The sequence below is a fragment of the Bos indicus x Bos taurus genome, chromosome 10 (assembly GCF_003369695.1).
Source record: "Bos indicus x Bos taurus breed Angus x Brahman F1 hybrid chromosome 10, Bos_hybrid_MaternalHap_v2.0, whole genome shotgun sequence".
In the NCBI taxonomy this organism is placed as follows: Eukaryota; Metazoa; Chordata; class Mammalia; order Artiodactyla; family Bovidae; genus Bos; species Bos indicus x Bos taurus.
Genome location: NC_040085.1, coordinates 70,221,141 through 70,241,239, shown reverse-complemented (window position 1 = coordinate 70,241,239; position 20,099 = coordinate 70,221,141). Strand labels below are relative to the sequence as shown.

At 40.8% G+C, this 20,099-nt stretch overlaps 1 protein-coding gene across 3 annotated transcripts in view; it reads left to right on the top strand.

The window, feature by feature from the left end:
• The window catches only part of ESR2 (estrogen receptor 2), an 88,310-nt gene that overhangs the window by 24,037 nt on the left and 44,174 nt on the right, over positions 1 to 20,099 (top strand). For all 3 annotated transcript variants that reach the window (XM_027554292.1, XM_027554291.1, XM_027554293.1), the window contains exons 5-7: positions 9,039 to 9,338; positions 12,392 to 12,530; positions 18,674 to 18,807. In XM_027554292.1, the coding sequence (XP_027410093.1) occupies positions 9,039 to 9,338; positions 12,392 to 12,530; positions 18,674 to 18,807 (573 nt within the window). The remainder of the gene's footprint in view (positions 1 to 9,038; positions 9,339 to 12,391; positions 12,531 to 18,673; positions 18,808 to 20,099) is intronic.

Sequence of the window (20,099 nt, the reverse complement as noted above, 5' to 3'; positions counted from 1 at the left end):
GTCCGTACATATTTGCTTGTTTGTATGCACTCATGTCAACTCTGCCTAAACTTTTCTTATTCTTCTGCCAGCCAGTTTGGTGTAGCAGTAGTTTGGTGTAATTTCTCTCTTTGTAACTATTTGAAAATATATTTTTTTAATTCCTCTCTTTTCTGATAATCTCTTAGTAGCTCTGCCCTCAAACATTCTTTGTCCCTTCCTCTAGTTCAGAATTACAGCAGAGGTTCTTTTAATTAGTTCTCTGGCTTCCTAAAATCACTGATGTTCTCCATTTCCTCTGTAAAACATCCTGCCAATGATCTCCCAGTGGATATTGGTTACTTTCATAAATGCCACTTCAGTTATATCCTTATCAGTAACCACTAACTTCTTCCCAACCTGTTTCTACTTATTGTAATTGTTAAGTTATATAATTTAAAATTTATGCAAACATATGAAATATGAGTAGGAAAAGATAGTTGTTCTGTGAAAGCTTTGAGTAAAATGTGAAGGACTAACAGCTGTTGGGTTAGGTATGGGTAAGATTGCCAAAACCTTTGACTGTGTGGATCACAATAAACCATGGAAAATTCTGAAAGAGATGGGAATACCAGACCACCTGACCTGCCTCTTGAGAAACCTATATACAGATCAGGAAGCAACAGTTAGAACTGGACATGGAACAACAGACTGGTTCCAAATAGGAAAAGGAGTACGTCAAGGCTGTATATTGTCAGCCTGCTTATTTAACTTATATGCAGAGTACATCATGAGAAACGCTGGGCTGGAAGAAGCACAAGCTGGAATCAAGATTGCCGGGAGAAATATCAATAACCTCAGATATGCAGATGACACCACTCTTACGGCAGAAAGTGAAGAGGAACTAAAAAGCCTCTTGATGAAAGTGAAAGAGGAGAGTGAAAAAGTTGGCTTAAAGCTCAACATTCAGAAAACGAAGATCATGGCATCCGGTCCCATCACTTCATGGGAAATAGATGGGGAAACAGTGGAAACAGTGTCAGACTATTTTCCTGGGCTCCAAAATCACTGCAGATGGTGACTTCAGCCATGTAACTAAAAGACGCTTACTCCTTGGAAGGAAAGTTATGACCAACCTAGATAGCATACTGAAAAGCAGAGACATTACTTTGCCAACAAAGGACCGTCTAGTCAAGGCTATAGTTTTACCAGTGGTTATGTATGGATATGCGGAGAAGGCAATGGCACCCCACTCCAGTACTCTTGCCTGGAAAATCCCATGGATTCCAGTCCTTGGGGTCGCTGAGGGTCGGACACAACTGAGCAACTTCACTTTCACTTTTCACTTTCATGCATTGGAGAAGGAAATGGCAACCCACTCCAGTGTTCTTGCCTGGAGAATCCCAGGGACGGGGGAGCCTGGTGGGCTGCTGTCTATGGGGTCGCACAGAGTCGGACACGACTGAAGTGATTCAGCAGCAGCAGCATGTATGGATATGAGAGTTGGACTGTGAAGAGAGCTGAACACTGAAGAATTGATGCTTTTGAAGTGTGGTGTTGGAGAAGACTCTTGAGAGTCCCTTGGACTGCAAGGAGATCCAACCAGTCCATTCTAAAGATCAGTCCTGGGTGTTTATTGGAAGGACTGATGTTGAAGCTGAAACTCCAGTACTTTGGCCATCTCATGCGAAGAGTTGACTCATTGGAAAAGACCCTGATGCTGGGAGGGATTGGGGGCAGGAGGAGAAGGGAGGACGACAGAGGATGAGATGGCTGGATGGCATCACCTACTCGATAGACATGAGTTTGAGTGAACTCTGGGAGTTGGTGATGGACAGGGAGGCCTGCTGTGCTGCGCTTCATGGGGTGGCAAAGAGTCAGACACAACTGAGCAACTAAACTGGAACTGGATGGGTAAGATTAGGGCAAAATCATCATAAACCTAGAAAGAGTCTGCATTCAGAGTGCTTTATGAGTCTCTAAGTTCTTGCTCTGTTTTAAGAAAGCTGAAACTGAAAATCTAGAGACAGCGTAACTTGTGACTTAAATTGGCAGAAGTGTTTAAAGAGAAATCCCTTGGCCTTCTAACTAAAGACTGCAAATAAATATATAATGTTTTAAGTAAAACAGTATTTTAAATTGCATATTTTAAATAAATGATTTCTAATATGATCTTAGGAAAAGGATGTTTTCAATGTGCTAGGATCTGTTAGTGGCTGTGGTTCTCTTGGTTTGGGACTGGGGCAGTAGCACATCCACTCCACCGGTAGGGGGCAGTATATGTGGTGAGAGGAACAGGAGGACTGAATCCCTGCATAGATGAAATCTCATTTTTTTGGTCTTATCAGTTCAGTTCAGTTCAGTCGCTCAGTGTCCGACCCTTTGCAACCCCATGAATCACAGCACGCCAGGCCTCCCTGTCCATCACCAACTCCCAGAGTTCACTCAGACTCACGTCCATCGAGTCGGTGATGCCATCCAGCCATCTCATCCTCTGTCATCCCCTGCTCCTCCTGCCCCCAATCCCTCCCAGCATCAGAGTCTTTTCCAATGAGTCAACTCTTTGCATGAGGTGGCCAAAGTACTGGAGTTTCAGCTTTAGCGTCAGTCCTTCCAAAGAAATCCCAGGGCTGATCTCCTTCAGAATGGACTGGTTGGATCTCCTTGCAGTCCAAGGGACTCTCAAGAGTCTTCTGCAACACCATAGTTCAAAAGCATCAATTCTTCGGCACTCAGCTTTCTTCACAGTCCAACTCTCACATCCATACATGACCACTGGAAAAACCATAGCCTTGACTAGACGGACCTTTGTTGACAAAGTAATGTCTCTGCTTTTGAATACGCTATCTAGGTTGGTCATAACTTTTCTTCCAAAGAGTAAGCGTCTTTTAATTTCGTGGCTGCAGTCACTATCTGTAGTGATTTTGGAGCCCAGAAAAATAAAGTCTGACGCTGTTTCCACTGTTTCCCCATCTATTTCCCATGAAGTGATGGGACCCGATGCCATGATCTTTGTTTTCTGAATGTTGAGCTTTAAGCCAACTTTTTTCACTCTCCTCTTTCACCTTCATCAAGAGGCTTTTTAGTTCCTCTTCACTTTCTGCCATAAGGGTGGTGTCATCTGCATATCTGAAGTTTTTGATATTTCTCCCGGCAGTCTTGATTCCAGCTTGTGTTTCTTCCAGCCCAGCGTTTCTCATGATGTACTCTGCATGTAAGTTAAATAAGCAGGGTAACAATAGACAGCCTTGACGTACTCCTTTTCCTATTTGGAACCAGTCTGTTGTTCCATATCCAGTTCTAACTGTTGCTTCCTGACCTGCATACAAATTTCTCAAGAGGCAGGTCAGGTGGTCTGGTATTCCCATCTCTCTCAGAATTTTCCACAGTTTATTGTGATCCACACAAAGGCTTTGGCATAGTCAATAAAGCAGAAATAGATGTTTTTCTGGAACTCTCTTGCTTTTTCCATGATCCAGCAGATGTTGGCAATTTGGTCTCTGGTTCCTCTGCCTTTTCTAAAACCAGCTTGAACGTCTGGAAGTTCACAGTTCACATATTGCTGAAGCCTGGCTTGGAGAATTTTGAGCATTACTTTACTAGCGTGTGAGATGAGTGCAATTGTGCGGTAGTTTGAGCATTCTTTGGCATTGCCTTTCTTTGTGTTTGGAATGAAAACTGACCTTTTCCAGTCCTGTGGCCACTGCTGAGTTTCCAAATTTGCTGGCATATTGAGTGCAGCACTTTCACAGCATCATCTTTCAGGATGTGAAATAGCTCAACTGGAATTCCATCACCTCCACTAGCTTTGTTCGTAGTGATGGTTTCTAAGGCCCACTTGACTTCACATTCCAGGATATCTGGCTCTAGGTCAGTGATCACACCATCGTGATTATCTGGGTCGTGAAGATCTTTTTTGTACAGTTCTTCTGTGTATTCTTGCCACCTCTTAATATCTTCTGCTTCTGCTAGGTCCATACCATTTCTGTTCTTTATCGAGCCCATCTTTGAGTGAAATGTTCCCTTGGTATCTCTAATTCTCTCGAAGAGATCTCTAGTCTTTGTCTCATCACTTCTTGCTACCTGTGACAGTGCTTAAATGACCTAACCTTTCTGGCCCTTGTTTTCCTTATCTCTGAAGCAGAGATATCTGCTTCACTGAGTTTTGTGAGGAATAAAGACCTAGCACAGTTTGTGGCGTTGAATATTACTTTCCCGTCCTTTTTCTCATTCTCTCGTTGAAAAACACATCTAAGTTGGGAGCACCAGAGTTCAGGGATATACCTAAAATTTTCCTGGAAAAGGTCACTGAATTTGACCAAAAAGTCACCGGATAGAGCTAAGAAAAAGATTTGCATTACCTTTGGAGATTACAGAAGAAATGAGATGGGTTGATGTGCAAACAGATGGGTATTTTGGCCCTTTACTGACCATGAGGAAAGACCATTAGGAGTGAATTTCATTAGCTGTGGCTTTTCTCCTTTTCCAGCCCTCTTGTCTGCCCTCCTGAGAAAATCCTTCATCTAGATTCTTCCTTCTATCTAATCTCAGAGGATTAGGGTTTCTCCCTGTATTCTAGATCCTCCTGCATAATTCCACTTCCTCCTTTCATTCAGAAATCCTTTCCCTTCAGTCAGCACCTTTTTCTGCTTCATTTCCAATCTTGTCCTTTCCGCTGAAGCATTAATAAGGTTGTTTAAATGGTAGAAGGATACCCACCCAGGCTAGCTTCAGAGGAAAAGCTTCATTATAAGAATACACTGCAATGCAAGCAGCCACCAAACTGATCTGAATAACTGTATATCTGATCTGTAGCCTTCTGTTGGGACAACAGCTCAGCATCTTTTGATGCCATCTCTTTATTTGCCTGCTGTATAGATACTTGAAAGTGATTTGTTGGGGAGGTGATATAAAATAGTAGCTAAAAGCACCAGCTCTGGATTCAGACCACTGATTGGGTTTTGGTCCTGCTTCTGCTATTTTCTAGCTTTTCTACCTTGAGCAAGTCACTTGAGCTGTTGTGCCTGGATCCTCGCCTGTATGTTGAAGATAGTAATACCACGTGTCCTCTCAGGCAGTTGTCAGAAAGGGATAAGCTATGTACAGTAATATACAAAGCCTGGCACATAGAAGCTTCCAGTCTATGATAGCTGCTGTGATCATCGTTTACCATTGTTGTTGTTGTCAGCTTGTTTTTGCTGGGACACTTTCTAATATGGAGCGCTCCTATTTGGTAGTTTCTCATTAAGCTCACTCAGGCACACTGAGTGACTCTGCCTAGATTACAGTGTCATAGCCATAACCCTGGGAATGTCCTTGGTACAGAAATGTGAGTTCTTTGTCAGTGGCTTTATTTTTTGACCTTCTCAATTTCATTTTATTCTGGTTTATAGAATACAACTTGATTTACCTTAGGAGCTCTATCGATAGATTCTAAGGGCTTTATTTTATTGATCCTAACTTAGAACAGGGTCTAGTACATGGAACTTTGTTGGGGAAATTTGGTCAAATAAATTTGAATGTTGGGATTCAAAACCTTTCACTTTGTATGGAGTCTGTTTTGTAAACTCCTTATCCTCATGTTCTCCACAGAAGAGAAATGTGTGATTAGAAAGATACTCTCTTAAGCAATACATTTTATCCCATTTTACCCTGAAAGTATAATTTATCTTTAATAATAATTATAAATATATAAATTATATAACTATATAATAATAGTTCTCTATGTGATTACTAGTAAAATAAATTACATTCTAGGCTTTTAATTCTTTTCTTATTTTGTTCGATTCAGTTATTCCTAGATGAATAGAGCCCTTCTTTCTACTGTAATTAGCCAAGGATAAGAGAAATTCAGATAAATTTTCTTGGAAGTAAATAAATTTGCTCATACCGCCTAACTCATATTTCCCTTTATAAATGTGGACAATTGAATTTAGTGAACAAAGGCAATGGTGGGAGTATAGAAAGTAGGCATTCTGATTTTAAGTTTTAGATTTTTTTTTTTTAGGGAAAATTTATATAAATGTTGTGCCCATGCTAATGACATCCTGATTTGTGTCTTTTTAAATTCCATTTTACATTTTTTACATTTATATTTTTTACATTTATCAATGGATATTTAGAAATATTTTGCCTATATATAGGGCTTTGGGAATTATATTTTTGTTACTGACTTCTATTTTTATTTTATTGTGGTCAGAGAATATGATCTATATAATAACAGTTTTAGTTAAAGTTGAACTAGTATGTAATAATTTTTTCAAATTGTTTTGATGTATATGAGTTTAGAATTATTTATCTTTCTTTTATAATCTACTTACGAGACCTTAATAATGATTTTTGTCTTAAAGTTTGTCTGATATTGACAGTAACTCCAATTTATTTGGTTAACTTTTGCCAAATCTTTTTCTGCTCTTGTACTTCCAGTTTCTCTGTGTTAGATGTATCCCTTAATAACCAGCCTATGTTGTTGTTGTTGTTCAGATGCTCAGTCGTGTCTGACTCTTTGCGACCCTATGGACTGCAGCATGCCAGGCTTCCCTGTTCTTCACCATCTGCCAGAGCTTGCTCAAACTCATGTCCATGAGTCACTGATGACATCCAACCATCTCATCCTCTGTCATCCCCTTCTCCTCCTGCCTTCAATCTTTCCCAGCATCAGGGTGTTTCTAATAAGTTGGCTCTTGGCATCAGGTGGCCAAAGTATTGGAGCTTCAGTCAGCATCAGTCCTTCCAGTGAATATTCAGGACTGATTTCCTTTAGTATTGACTGGTTTCATCTCCTTGCAGTCCAATGGACTTTCAAGAGTCTTTTCCAACACCACAGTTCAAAAGCATCAATTCTTTGGCACTCAGCTTTCTTTATGGTCCAACTCTTACATCCATACATGACTACTGGAAAAACCATAGCTTTGACTAGATGGACCTTTGTTGGCAAAATAATGACTCTGCTTTTTAATATGCTGTCCAGGTTGGTCATAACTTTTCTTCCAAGGAGTAAGTGTCTTTTAATTTCATGGCGCAATCACCATCTGCAGTGATTTTGGAGCCCAAGAAAATAAAGTCTCTCGCTGTTTCCATTGTTTCCTCATCTATTTGCTATGATGTGATGAGACCAGTTGCCATGATCTTAGTTTTTTGAATGTTGAGTTTTAAGCCAACCTTTTCACTCTCCTCTTTCACTTCATCAAGAGGCTCTTTAGTTCCTCTTCGCTTTCTGCCATAAGGGTGGTGTCATCTGCATATCTGAGGTTATTGATATTTCTTCCTGCAATCTTGATTCCAGCTTGTGCTTCTTCCAGCCCAGTGTTTCTCATGATGTACTCTGCGTGTAAGTTAAATAAGCAGGGTGACAATATACAACCTTGATGTACACCTTTCCCAATTTGAAACCAGTCCATTGTTCCATATCCAGTTCTAACTATTGCTTCTTGACCTGCATACAGATTTCTCAGGAGACAGGTAAGGTGGTCTGGTATTCCTATCTCTTGAAGAATTTTCCACAGTTTGTTGTGATGCACACAGTCAAAGTCTTTAACATAGTCAATGAAGCAGAAGTAGATGTTTTTCTGGAATTCTCTTGCTTTTTCTATGATACAACGGATGTTGGCAATTTGATTTCTGGCTCCTCTGCCTTTTCTAAATCCAGCTTGAACATCTGGAAGTTCTCAGTTCACATAGTGTTGAAGCCTAGTTTGGGGAATTTTGAGCATTATGTCTAGATTAAAAAAAATATATCTAATCTCAAATTTTTTCAGTTAACTTATTATTTGAAATAAACTTATTTGTGTAAGTATGTAAAAAAAGAATACACAGACACACATACATACATGCAGAAAAAATTTAAGGATGTATTATAAAAATGTATTATTTATAGTCAGTTCCTACTTTTCCCTATCTTCTGCTTGAAGAAAATTCCTAATTTCATGGTTTGGAAACTGAAGTCTGTTAGTACTCTTTAAAAGAAAGATGGATTTAGATTTAGAAATGGAATAGATGATCTTGAAATGGAAACCTAAAGATCATTTGGGCTGTTGTCTCTAAAAAGTCATTACTGATTTTTTTTTTTATTTAATTAATTTTAGTTTATTTTTAAAATTTACATAATTGTATTAGTTTTGCCAAATATCAAAATGAATCCACCACAGGTATACATGTGTTCCCCATCCTGAACCCTCCTCCCTCCTCCCTCCCCATACCACCCCTCTGGGTCGTCCCAGTGCACCAGCCCCAAGCATCCAGTATCGTGCATTGAACCTGGACTGGCATCTTGTTTCATACATGATATTTTACATGTTTCAATGCCATTCTCCCAAATCTTCCCACCCTCTCCCTCTCCCACAGAGTCCATAAGACTGTTCTATACATCAGTGTCTCTTTTGCTGTCTCGTATACAGGGTTATCGTTACCATCTTTCTAAATTCCATATATATGCGTTAGTATACTGTATTGGTGTTTTTCCTTCTGGCTTACTTCACTCTGTATAATAGGCTCCAGTTTCATCCACCTCATTAGAACTGATTCAAATGTATTCTTTTTAATGGCTGAGTAATACTCCATTGTGTATATGTACCATAGCTTTCTTATCCATTCATCTGCTGATGGACATCTAGGTTGCTTCCATGTCCTGGCTATTATAAACAGTGCTGCGATGAACACTGGGGTACACGTGTCTCTTTCCCTTCTGGTTTCCTCAGTGTGTATGCCCAGCAGTGGGATTGCTGGATCATAAGGCAGTTCTATTTCCAGTTTTTTAAGGAATCTCCACACTGTTCTCCATAGTGGCTGTACTAGTTTGCATTCCCACCAACAGTGTAAGAGGGTTCCCTTTTCTCCACACCCTCTCCAGCATTTATTATTTGTAGACTTTTGGATTTTGCTAATACAGTCACAAATGTAATAATCTTTAGTACATGCCTCACAGGCTCCAGAAATAAAAATCAGACTCATGTTCTAAGCCATATTCTATGAATAGACTCAGGTCTTACAGTGATTTCTGTTTTCATCCTGGTGACTGGGGGAACCTGATGCTGCATTGGGGAAGAGACGGGGAAAGCACTGTGTTATCTGCTCTCTTTTAGGCTCTCGGAGAGAAAGGTGTGGGTACCGCATAGTGCGAAGGCAGAGAAATTCTGATGAGCAGCTGCACTGCCTGAGCAAAACCAAGAGGAACGGTGGACCCATGACCCGAGTGAAAGAGCTGCTGCTGAGTGCCCTGAGCCCAGAGCAGCTGGTGCTTACGCTCCTGGAGGCCGAGCCGCCCCACGTGCTCATAAGCCGCCCCAGCACGCCCTTCACTGAGGCCTCCATGATGATGTCCCTCACCAAGCTGGCCGACAAGGAACTGGTACACATGATCAGCTGGGCCAAGAAGATTCCGGGTAGGGCCTTCTGAGTCTTAGCTTTAAATTTATTTGTAGAAAGGTCTGCTCCTAACCTTTATGGGGCACGAATACAGAATGGAGGTCTGCAAGCTGTGTCTCCTGTATTTAGCGGTTTGACAGCTTGATTTATAAGCTTTAAATGGAATACATCCTTTTTTCTTATCTTGACACTTGTGCCTTCAACACAGGTGGCCAGGTTTCAATTTAGAATTCTTGAATTCCTCTGAGTTCTGTACCAGACATGGCAGTGCAGAAGGAGTGGTATATGGCGGGCCCCTTCTCTTCCTGTCCGCCCCTGTTCCCCGCTCCACTGATCCCACACTACCTTGCACACACCGAATCCTGCCTGTTCACATCTCTTACAGACATTAGCTGGTTTGGCTATATCTCATGCCTAGATATGTTCTGGGAAGATAGACCCAGGGAAGAGACCCACCCATGCTCTGGATGTGGGTGTGGGGCCATTTAGGCAGGGAATTTTAAGGTCCTGGGACCTGGAGCATGATCTAAAAGAAAGAAATCTGGGCTCCACCTTAACGCATCTCCTGGCTGTGGACTCATCACCTTGGGAGGAGGGGTGTGATCAGGTGAGAGTGGGGTGGGGCACAGTATGACCTTTCACAGTATGAAAGTGAAAGGTTTCTCAGATGCTAAATAGGAATTGTAAAATTGTGTTTCAATAAAGAAAAAAAATCAGTAATATGTACATAAATGAATAAAATGGATAGAGTAAATCAGCTACAAAAGTAACATGAATCATCAGTAAACCTGGAATGGTTTTTAACCATTAAAAATGATAAAATTAAAAATGGGTTTGGTTATTCCTGAATTGTCATTTAGAACATGCATTTTCTATTCTATAGTGCGTTCATTTTCCCAGACCGGCTTGTAACATGTACACCCAAGGTACTGCACGGTCACCATCTAGTTATTTGAATTGGTATTTCCGTGAAAGAATGAATCAAGGATTCTAACATACATTGACAGCAACCCATGCTTCCTCTGGAAGGGCTTCTCCATGTACATCTTTCCATTTGTCTAAGAAATGAGGTCTCCAAGTTCTAAGTCACTAAGGATGATTCCCATGGCCTAGAGGGCAGCAACTACATTAGGCAGATTTTGAAGATTGAGGGAGCTGGGGAAGAGCACCTGGGTTAAGGGTCTCAGCGAATAGGATCCATAGGGGTCATTTGTTGGCTCCTGAGCTTTCTGAGAATTTTCAGGTTTTTCCACTTCAGTTTTGATGGTTTAGCATCTTCTCCTTTGCCAGAATGATGGGTTTTTTTCCTGAGCTCTTTCCCATAGGAGACAATACTGGTGCAGTTTCCTCTAGCTTTTTTTCTTCTTTTTTTTCCTCTAGCTTTTGATCTATGTGTATGCCAAGCCTAGTTTTCAAGACCCCACCTGGAGAGTGGTGATTAATTACTTCTGAGAGCTGTGTAGCTTCTTTGTGCCAAAGCAAAGCAGATCTCTTAAGCTGCATCAGTCCCTCTTCAAGCCTGGTGTTTTGGAAAATTTTCTGAAAGCTTAGGCATAGTCTGAAGTTGTGGGCTTTTTCCCACACTTTATCAGTTAGCATAGTCGTTGTCTGCTAAGTCGCTTCAGTCGTGTCCGACTCTGTGCGACCCCATAAGATGGCAGCCCACCAGGCTCCGCCATCCCTGGGATTCTGCAGGCAAGAATTCTGGAGTGGGTTGCCATTTCCTTCTCCAATGCATGACAGTGAAAAGTGAAAGTGAAGTCACTCAGTCGTGCCTGACCCTCAACGACCCCATGGACTGCAGCCTTCGAGGCTCCTCTGTCCATGGGATTTTCCAGGCAAGAGTACTGGAGTGGGGTGCCATTGCCTTCTTCTTCATTGCCATTGTCTAGCCCCCACCAAAAAAATTTTAGTCTATCACCTAGCCTTGGCTTTGTTGAAGATCTATAAGTATGAAAAGCTTGATCTTCCTTAGGCAGGCTTATTGTCTGTAACTGTGGGTGAGATTGGAATGTGTACACATACCAGGAATGTGAACTGAGTATGTAGGATGTGGCTTTGGAAAGGATTTATCCAACTTTCCATTCAGTTCTCCTTTGTTCAGATTTCTGTTATAATTGTTCAAAGAGTTGAACCACATATGTTCTCTGTGCCATCGTGTCTTCATCCTTAAAATGAGGATGATGAGAGATCTCACCTCTAGGAAATTCTCAGAGGTAGGCATTGTTGCCCCCATTTTTTCTGTAGGAAAAACAAAGATTTAAAAGAAGATTAAGTAACTAGCTGGGATGAGGCTGAGCAGGGGTTCTAACCAAAGTCCATTGCACTCCAAGGTCATTTGTTTGTTTATTTATGTTATACAGCTTCTTCCTCTTATCATGACTTATGGAGGAAGCCCCAGTGAGCTCTGCTTCTGAAGTTTTTCCTTAGGGACCTGTTTCTGTTGTTATGTGTGTTCTTCAGCATAGAATAGCCCAGAAACAAGTGCACCCACTCAGAAGAATGAGTCTAATACTGGATGGGAAATGGTAAGCAATTGGAGAAACTCTTTCAGCTGGAACTTTGACTTTCTCCAGGAGCTGGTCCTATTTTCTCTGCAAGCCCCCCACCCATCACCCCCACTATCCTGTCCCCTTACTCCTCCTGCCCCCATCATGGGATGGGCCAGACAGGCAGCCCCTCTGGCTGATGTCTGAACTCTATCTTTCTTGGTAGTGCAGAGGGATTACTGGGATATAACTAACAAAGGTCAGTGCCAGCTTTGTCTTCTTCCCTAGCATGTGTCTGGAAGCTGTATAAGCCCAGCTAATAATCCTTTGGAAATTCTGAATGATGTACATTTCTCCTAGAAGGTGTTCGAGACTAGAAATTGTGAGTTACTCACTCTGAATTCAGGATTTTCTTCCTCACCAGCTATTAACCACATCTTTAAAATATTGATTTCCCCTGCACTCTGGGTGATTTGTGTTTTCTTAGCTTTTCAAAAGTTGCTCTTCTTTTTTTTTTTTTTAATGGAATCAGGGAGCTGAGGAGGAGGGCGGGTATGCTCACAGCCTCTTGCTTTCCCCAGGCTTCGTGGAGCTCAGCCTGTACGACCAAGTGCGGCTTTTGGAGAGCTGCTGGTTGGAGGTGCTCATGGTGGGGCTGATGTGGCGCTCCATCGACCACCCTGGCAAGCTCATCTTTGCTCCAGACCTCATTCTGGACAGGTGAGACACAAATTCCTTGTATTTCTTCTCCAACTTGAGTGAAGTGCCAAGTGAAGTGGGAACAGAGTCCTGAGTTCTGCAATGAAAACCTCACTCCTGAAAGGGCAGGTAGGAGGAGGAGAAGGTCGTGGGCTCCTTCACTGGGTCAAGAACCTGAGAAGGAGAGCGTGAGTGTGACGATTCAGTGTCCTGTGACTCATTCTTTCCTGCGATGCAGCAGCGCTCACTGGCCAGACCACACAAGGGCCTGTGTCCTGAGGGTGTGTGGGCACTCAGTGTGAAGCTCACCTTAGGTTTTCCTGCATTACAAAAAATCCATTTTGGGGTTTTAATTTTTAAGCTGTCCTGCTGTTCTTTCCACTAGTAGGGGCCATTTACATCTCCAGCTATCTGGACCAGTGGTAAAATTCTTATAAATCTACCAAGTTTATTTTTACATGCTTTAACTCACTCTAACTACACATATTATATAGCATTTTGGGCAAAGCAGTGAAAGGAATGGTTGTTAAAACCAGATGAAAGTTGATGGAAACTGGGGAATGATGGTGTTTATGCTATAATTTCTTGCATTTAGTTTTATTTTGAAGATGGCAAAACCACTTTTTAACTGACTTAGTGAACTGTACATGGAGGGAAAGCTGGAATGTACAGCAACACTGAAGCTTTTTAGTAGGAAAAGTAGAACACTTTCTTGGTGTTGTATTTGAACAGTTTGAGAATCTCCATGGAAATTGATTTTTGTCTTCCTTGAATTGAAAAAGTGGTAGTGTTGAGTGTTCAGTCACATTGGACCCTAAGCCTGGAGGGAAAGGATCTGCCCCCAGCTCTAGGCACTACCTCTTTAGATCTTCAGAAGCTCCCCATACACACCTTACTCAGATGAAAAGTAATAGCCAGGGTGTTAGCACCTATTCCTCCTGTTGTCGGGGATGATGGCATTGACAAAGAGCGCTGTTCTAAGTGACGGAGGTGTTTTGGTGGAGAGCAGGGCCTTTGGGAGGAGCTGGAGCATGGACTATGGCTCTAGCAGCAGTAAGCCCAGAGGGAGGTTCTGGAAGCCCAGACCCTTCAGTAACAATCAAAATAGCTAACTTATTGGCCTATATGTGCCAGGCACCATCTTAAGCACTAATGTCTTAGGTCATTACATCTTCACAGTAGCCCTTTTTGGATGAGCACCATTATTATCCCTTTCCTTCAGGTATGGAAGTGGGAGGTTAGGTAGATTGCCTGCAGTTATGGTGATGGACACGGGGACTGGCTGTGAAGTTCACCCTCTTACCAACAACAGTACATGCCTCTCAGCAGGATAGAGAACTGGATGAGGAAAGAGGAGGAGGCCAAAGGCAAAGTAACTTTCTGCTTTATTCTTTTATCTTAGAACAACTCTATTTTACTCTCTGGCCATTTCAGAAAACTTATTCCTCCAGCTGTCGTTTCACGGTACCATGTTGCAAGGCAGGCTGAAAGGCCAAGCACCCAGTCACACCATCACTGTCATTCATTCCTGCATTCAGTGTGTTCCACTTAGAATTTAGATAAAGGTGCACATACACACACACACACGAATATACACACATAATTCCCTAGAAGTTAGCGCTAGGAAGTTCTATCCTTTGGTAAACTAATACATTTGCAGACTTTGGGACTGGGTTTGCTTTTTTGTGTTGATTTCTAAAGTGTTGCCACATTTAGAGTTTATTTTCAGTGACTGTTTCACTCCTGGTTTTTAATACAACAAACTCGCCTTTTTGTATGGGTTCAACTCCTATATGTAAATAGGTTAGTGTAAATTGACACAAATCCCAGATAAAGTTTAGGCCTACCTGTTGGTTAAGTAATAGAAGAAAAAGAAGTAATTTTTCTTATATATTTATTTTAATTAGACTCACATTAGAAGAGAAGAATTTATAGAAGTTGTGTGTATTTGAGTGTAGAAGAGGAGTTCTTGGGAATTGTAAGTGCATTCACATCCAACAGGCATTTTTCTTTGAGTGTCTACTAGTTATTTTTTGTTGCAGGTTCTACTTGTTTTGAGCACTCTGTAAAGTCTAGAATTTCAAGTCTCAGATTCTTAGTACATCTATTATATATACAGCATAAATATATTTTAGTGTGATGGGTATATATCTGGAGGAGTTGCTTATTCAAGCATGTTTAAACATTTTTGACAATTCCAAAAGTCAAATTATTTACCATAAAGGAGTTCTAATGGGAATCTTTTCTGCAATGTGAATAAAACTTTTTCACACTACTTGAAAGTAACTGTCTTTTGGTGGATTGTCCCGTTGGAGTTCCTCTATGTGGTAGTATGACCATTTAAGCAGTGAATACAACTAAATTAGCCTATTTATTTGTGGAGACTGAGACTATAATTTCTGTTTCCCTTTATTCTTGTTGAGGCTTCTGCAGTGAAAAAACTTGAACCTACTGAGGATGAGAGAAAAATCCAGGTATCTCAGCTTATTTCTAACAAGGTCGCTATTTAGGTAATCACTAGAATCCCAATTCATATGAAGATCTACCAGAGAATTTGAACTTCTACTTATTCGAGAAATCGTATATGCTAAGACATTATGTGTCCTTAACATCAGCTGAGCCACCAGGGAGGGGAAAACTGTCAAATGTTATTACAGAGTCAGAGGAAGTGGATGTTTATGGAGTTCTGTGGACTGACAAATGTAAATGTGCTGAGTTTTCATTCATGTTAGGTATTTTTATATTGAATTTTCTTCAAGAGACCCACAGAATTTTCACTTCTAAATTTTTATTTCCCCTTTGTACTCAGATCATTCCACCTTAGTTGAATATTAAAGTCCTTCCCATGTGTCTCCCAACCCCATTGCCTCTCACACAGGTAGACGACTTGTGGTTCATTAGCCACATGTGTACTGTCAGTACAAAGCAGCGAGCCCCAAAGGACATCTCTTTCAAGATGTCCTTGGCATCAAATGGAATATTTTTATTTTGTTATCAAATAATAGTCTGCTTGAAACTACTACTTTTATTTTTATTTAGCACTGGTTTATGGGTAAACGGGCTTCCCTGGTAGCTCAGCTGGTAAGAAATCTACCTGCAATGCAGGAGACCCTGGTTCAATTCCTGGGTCAGGAAGATCCCCTGGAGAAGGGATAGGCTACCCACTCTAGTATTCTTGTTCTTCCTTGGTGGCTCAGCTGGGCTCAATCCCTGGGTTGGGAAGATCCCCTGGAGAAAGGAACAACTACCCACTCCAGTATTCTGGCCTGGAGAATTCCATGGACTATATACTCCATGAGGTTGCAAAGAGTCTGACACGAGTGACTGACTTTCACTTTTTCACTTTCACTGTGGATTAATGGGGTGAAAAAGTAAATTTCCATGAGTGGTTTTGTTTGATATATTGTTTTGATATTTTAATACCCAACTCATATACCTACTAGATTGACAACTCATATACCCAACTGGTTGAATTCAAATCTTTTAAACCTGTCCTAATATATTACTCATAAATCAGTGTCAATCCATAGTTACTTACAGGGTAAATGAAATAGGTCTTGTTGATATTTTAAAGTCCTTACTCACTATTCTGTATTATTCATCTTAAAGTAGAACTTTAATTAGGGTGTCCTTTATAAAGTAAGGGCTTCCCTGATAGCTCCGTTGGTAAAGAATCTGCCTGCAATGCAGGAGACCCCAGTTCCATTCTTGGGTCAGGAAGATCTGCTGGAGAAGGAATAGGCTACCTACTCCAGTATTCTTGGGCTTCCCTTGTGATTCAGTTAGTAAAGAATCTGCCTGCAATGCAGGAGACCTGGATTTGATCCCTGGGTTAGGAAGATCCCCTGGAGAAGGGAAAGGCTACCCACTCCAGTATTCTGGCCTGAAGAATTCCATGGACTGTAGTCCATGGGGTCGCAAAGAGTTGGGCACGACTGAGAGACTGTCACTTTATAAAGTATTTTACCTCATTGCCTCTATGTTTCTCATATTTCTTTTCTAAAAATTTGTTTGATTTCTACAGCCTGTGAAGTGAATATAAATATTCTAACCTTGCCTGCCCCCACCCCCAAAATGAGATGATTGGCTATCACACTTGCTGGAGAAAGCAATCAGACCTAGTTCTTTACAATGGGTTTAGAAATTCTCTTTTTCCATGAGGTACATATGTTCTGATTTTTGTGAATTGCAGCATTCATCAGGGCTTAAGATACCATGTGATAGAAGTTCTCCCTCCATTTTTGAAATGTGAATTTACACTTAAAATATTATGTATTTTAATGAGGAAACAGTGCTGACTTCAGTATTTAGGGATGTGTTCTTGGGCTCAGGTGACAGCTCCTGCAAAATAGGATTAATTTCAAAGGAGTCCTCTTATACTACTTGGGGAAGTGGATGTGTGCGTGTGTGCACATGTGTGCCTGTGACTTCTCTGAGTTGCACAAAAGAGTAAAGAGCCAAACTACTAAACTGTCAGTGCAGGACTTGTTGGACTTTTTGTTTTTGGCCCCAGAGATATTTTAAAACTAACTTTTCTCAGTATCAAATGTCCTTAAACCCATCAATTACAATTTCCAATAACTCATTATCCTAGGCAGAGTGATTTGGTGATTGGCTTGAGGGGCATTCAGTGAATAAGTATTCCTTGTGCCTCTGCTATGTTCAGGGCATGCATGTCCTTACTGGACAGTTGCAGCAAGCTGCCTGGGAAAAGCCAGAGCAGGGGAGGTGGGTGGGTGACACGTGGAGGGCTGGGGTTTCCTACAGGCTTTGGTACCTTTGGCTCTGATTCTCCAAAGTGGCCTTTCCCTTAGAAGTGATTTCTAAGGGGCATGATATTTTATCATTTAAACTGCACACTTTCAGAAATTCTAGACTGGTTGCTGAAGATACCACGCTTGCTTGCCAAAGTGTGCAGTTTGCGTACTTGTGACTTGGTATAGTGAGTTTGCAGGAATGTGCAGGATACTGGTGAGTGGCCATCATAGCACCAAATAGCAAAGGCTTTACCAAGATTGGTGGCACCCACTGGTGTCAGTTCACTGAACTCTACAGAGGCCCTTTCTCCAAACCCCACCATCGCTGGAAACGTCCTGGGTTGAGATTGGAGGAAGAAGAAGGGACTGGCCACTTCTTTGAAGATCTCAGGTCCCCTTCAGGAGCTCCTCCAGAGACTGAAAATGAAACTTTCATGATTTCACTTTTACCACAGCTGCCCTTTGATGTGTACTGAAGGCTTTTAGAAGCAAATGAAACTTTCATGACAAAATCATCTAAATGCTTGCTTGTCAAGGACTTACAATAGCTCTATGATGGATGATAATGCATGTTTTGGGCGGGGGGAGCAGTGAGGTGGAATAATATGTGTCTGGCTGGAGTGGATTGAAGCTGGTATTTTCTTGATGCAGTTCAAGTAATTTACTTCAAAATACACTTATACAGTTCATTTCCATAAAGAGTGCTCAAAAGAATTTTGATTATATGGTCCAATGTTTGTCTAAAGCTTTTGCTTAAAAATAATCTTTGACAAGTCAAAATTATCATGTCTCCATTTCTACCTTTTTTTCCTGATTCTGATCTATCTGCTATAATTTTGATTTCTTTGTATGTCATAGTAGCTTTTTTTCAAACTACATTTAAATGTATGTTCATTGCCCCACCAGTTTGTAACTGACCACCAGGATGTGAGAGTTAAGCTCTAGATATAAAGTGTTATTTCTTTTTGGAATATTTGCTTCTGTAATGTTCAGTCTTTTCTCATTAATACTTTAGAGTCTTTGGATGAGAACATGAACTGTCTCTTTTTAGTAAAATATGTCATATTTTGAGGGTTGGCTGAAATAGTTTAGATCGAAAATAATAAACAGAAATGATATTCCTTTAAGAAAACATTTGGTGAACAGGTAGAAGGCAAATGTACTTCCAGTGCACACTGTTGCCTAAATAGTATTTATTCAAATGTTTGGTTCAGGGACTTATAGGAAATCTCCTGTCTTCCTTATATAAAAATTATTCTGGTAATTTCATATTTCTGGGTGTGCTCTCATTACTACCTTGTTAAAGGGTGTGCCAGATGAAATTTGAGATTAAAAAGAAAATACTCCTTACTTTTGATGGTTACCTAAAGCTATATGTTTCTTACATTTCCAAATGGACTTTTGTAGGGATGAAGGGAAATGTGTTGAAGGAATTCTAGAAATCTTTGACATGCTCCTGGCAACGACTTCAAGGTTTCGTGAGTTAAAACTCCAACACAAAGAATATCTCTGTGTCAAGGCCATGATCCTCCTCAACTCCAGTAAGTAACCACACACCTGGGCCATGTTTTATGGGGGAGAGATGCTGTTTCTAGAGTCGGCATGGTGTTGAGGGGAACAGATTTTCTTATTTTACTTAAAAAGGGGAAAATGGCTTTCTTTCTGACTTCTCTGTTTCATTTATAGGGATTTAAACTGTACTTAACTTTTGGTAATTTGAATATAAATTATTCATTAGGTGAATTACTGGTGGTAATTTAAAAAGTGGCTCAAGCCACTCCACCGGAAAAGGAAAAAATGAACTTTAAAATGTTTACCTTGCGTTGTTTTGTGTTTTTTGACATTCTAATTTATTTTGTTGTGGTGTAACTGACATATTGGGCTTCCCAGGTGACTCAGTGGCAAAGAATCTGCCTGACAACGCAGGAGATGCAGGAGACTCAGGTTTGATCCATGGGTCGAGAAGATCCCCTGCAGTAGGAAATGGCAACTCCAATATATATATATATATATTTTTTTTTTTTTTTTAAGTAAAGATGCTTCAGTATTCTTGCCTCGAAAATTCCATGGACAGAGGAGCCTGGTGGGCTGCAGTCCATGGGGTCACAAACAGTCAGACGGAACTTAGTGACTAAGTACCCACACAATTGACATAACATGATATTATTTAACACGTACAACATAAATGATTTGAATTTGTATAATTGAGAGATGATCACATTAAGCGTGTATGCCAATTCCAGTCTCCCAATTTATCCCCCTCCCCGCATAATGTAAGTTTGTTTTCTACATCTGTGACTCTATTTCTGTTTTGAATTAATAAGTTCATGTGTATCATTTTTTAAGATTTCACATGTAAGCAATATAATATTTGTCTTTCTCTGGATGAGAGGATGAGATGGCTGGATGGCATCACCGACTTGATGGACATGAGTTTGAGTGAACTCCAGGAGTTGGTGATGGACAGGGAGGCCTGGCGTGCTGCGCTTCATGGGGTCGCAAAGAGTCGGACACGACTGAGCGACTGAACTGAACTGAACTTACTTTACTTAGTATGATAATCTCTAGGTCCATCCATGTTGTTGTAAATGGTGTTGTTTCATCCTTTTTAATGGCTGAGTAATATTCTGTTGTATATATGCACCACTTCTTCTTTATCCTTTCATGTGTAGATGGACATCTAGGTTGTTTCCATGTCTTGGGTATTGTAAATAGTGCTGCAATGAACATTGGGGTTGCATGTGTCTGTTTGAATTATGGTTTTCTCCAGATATATGCCCAGGAGTGGAATTACAGGATCATATGGTAGTTCTATTTTTATTTTTTAATGAAC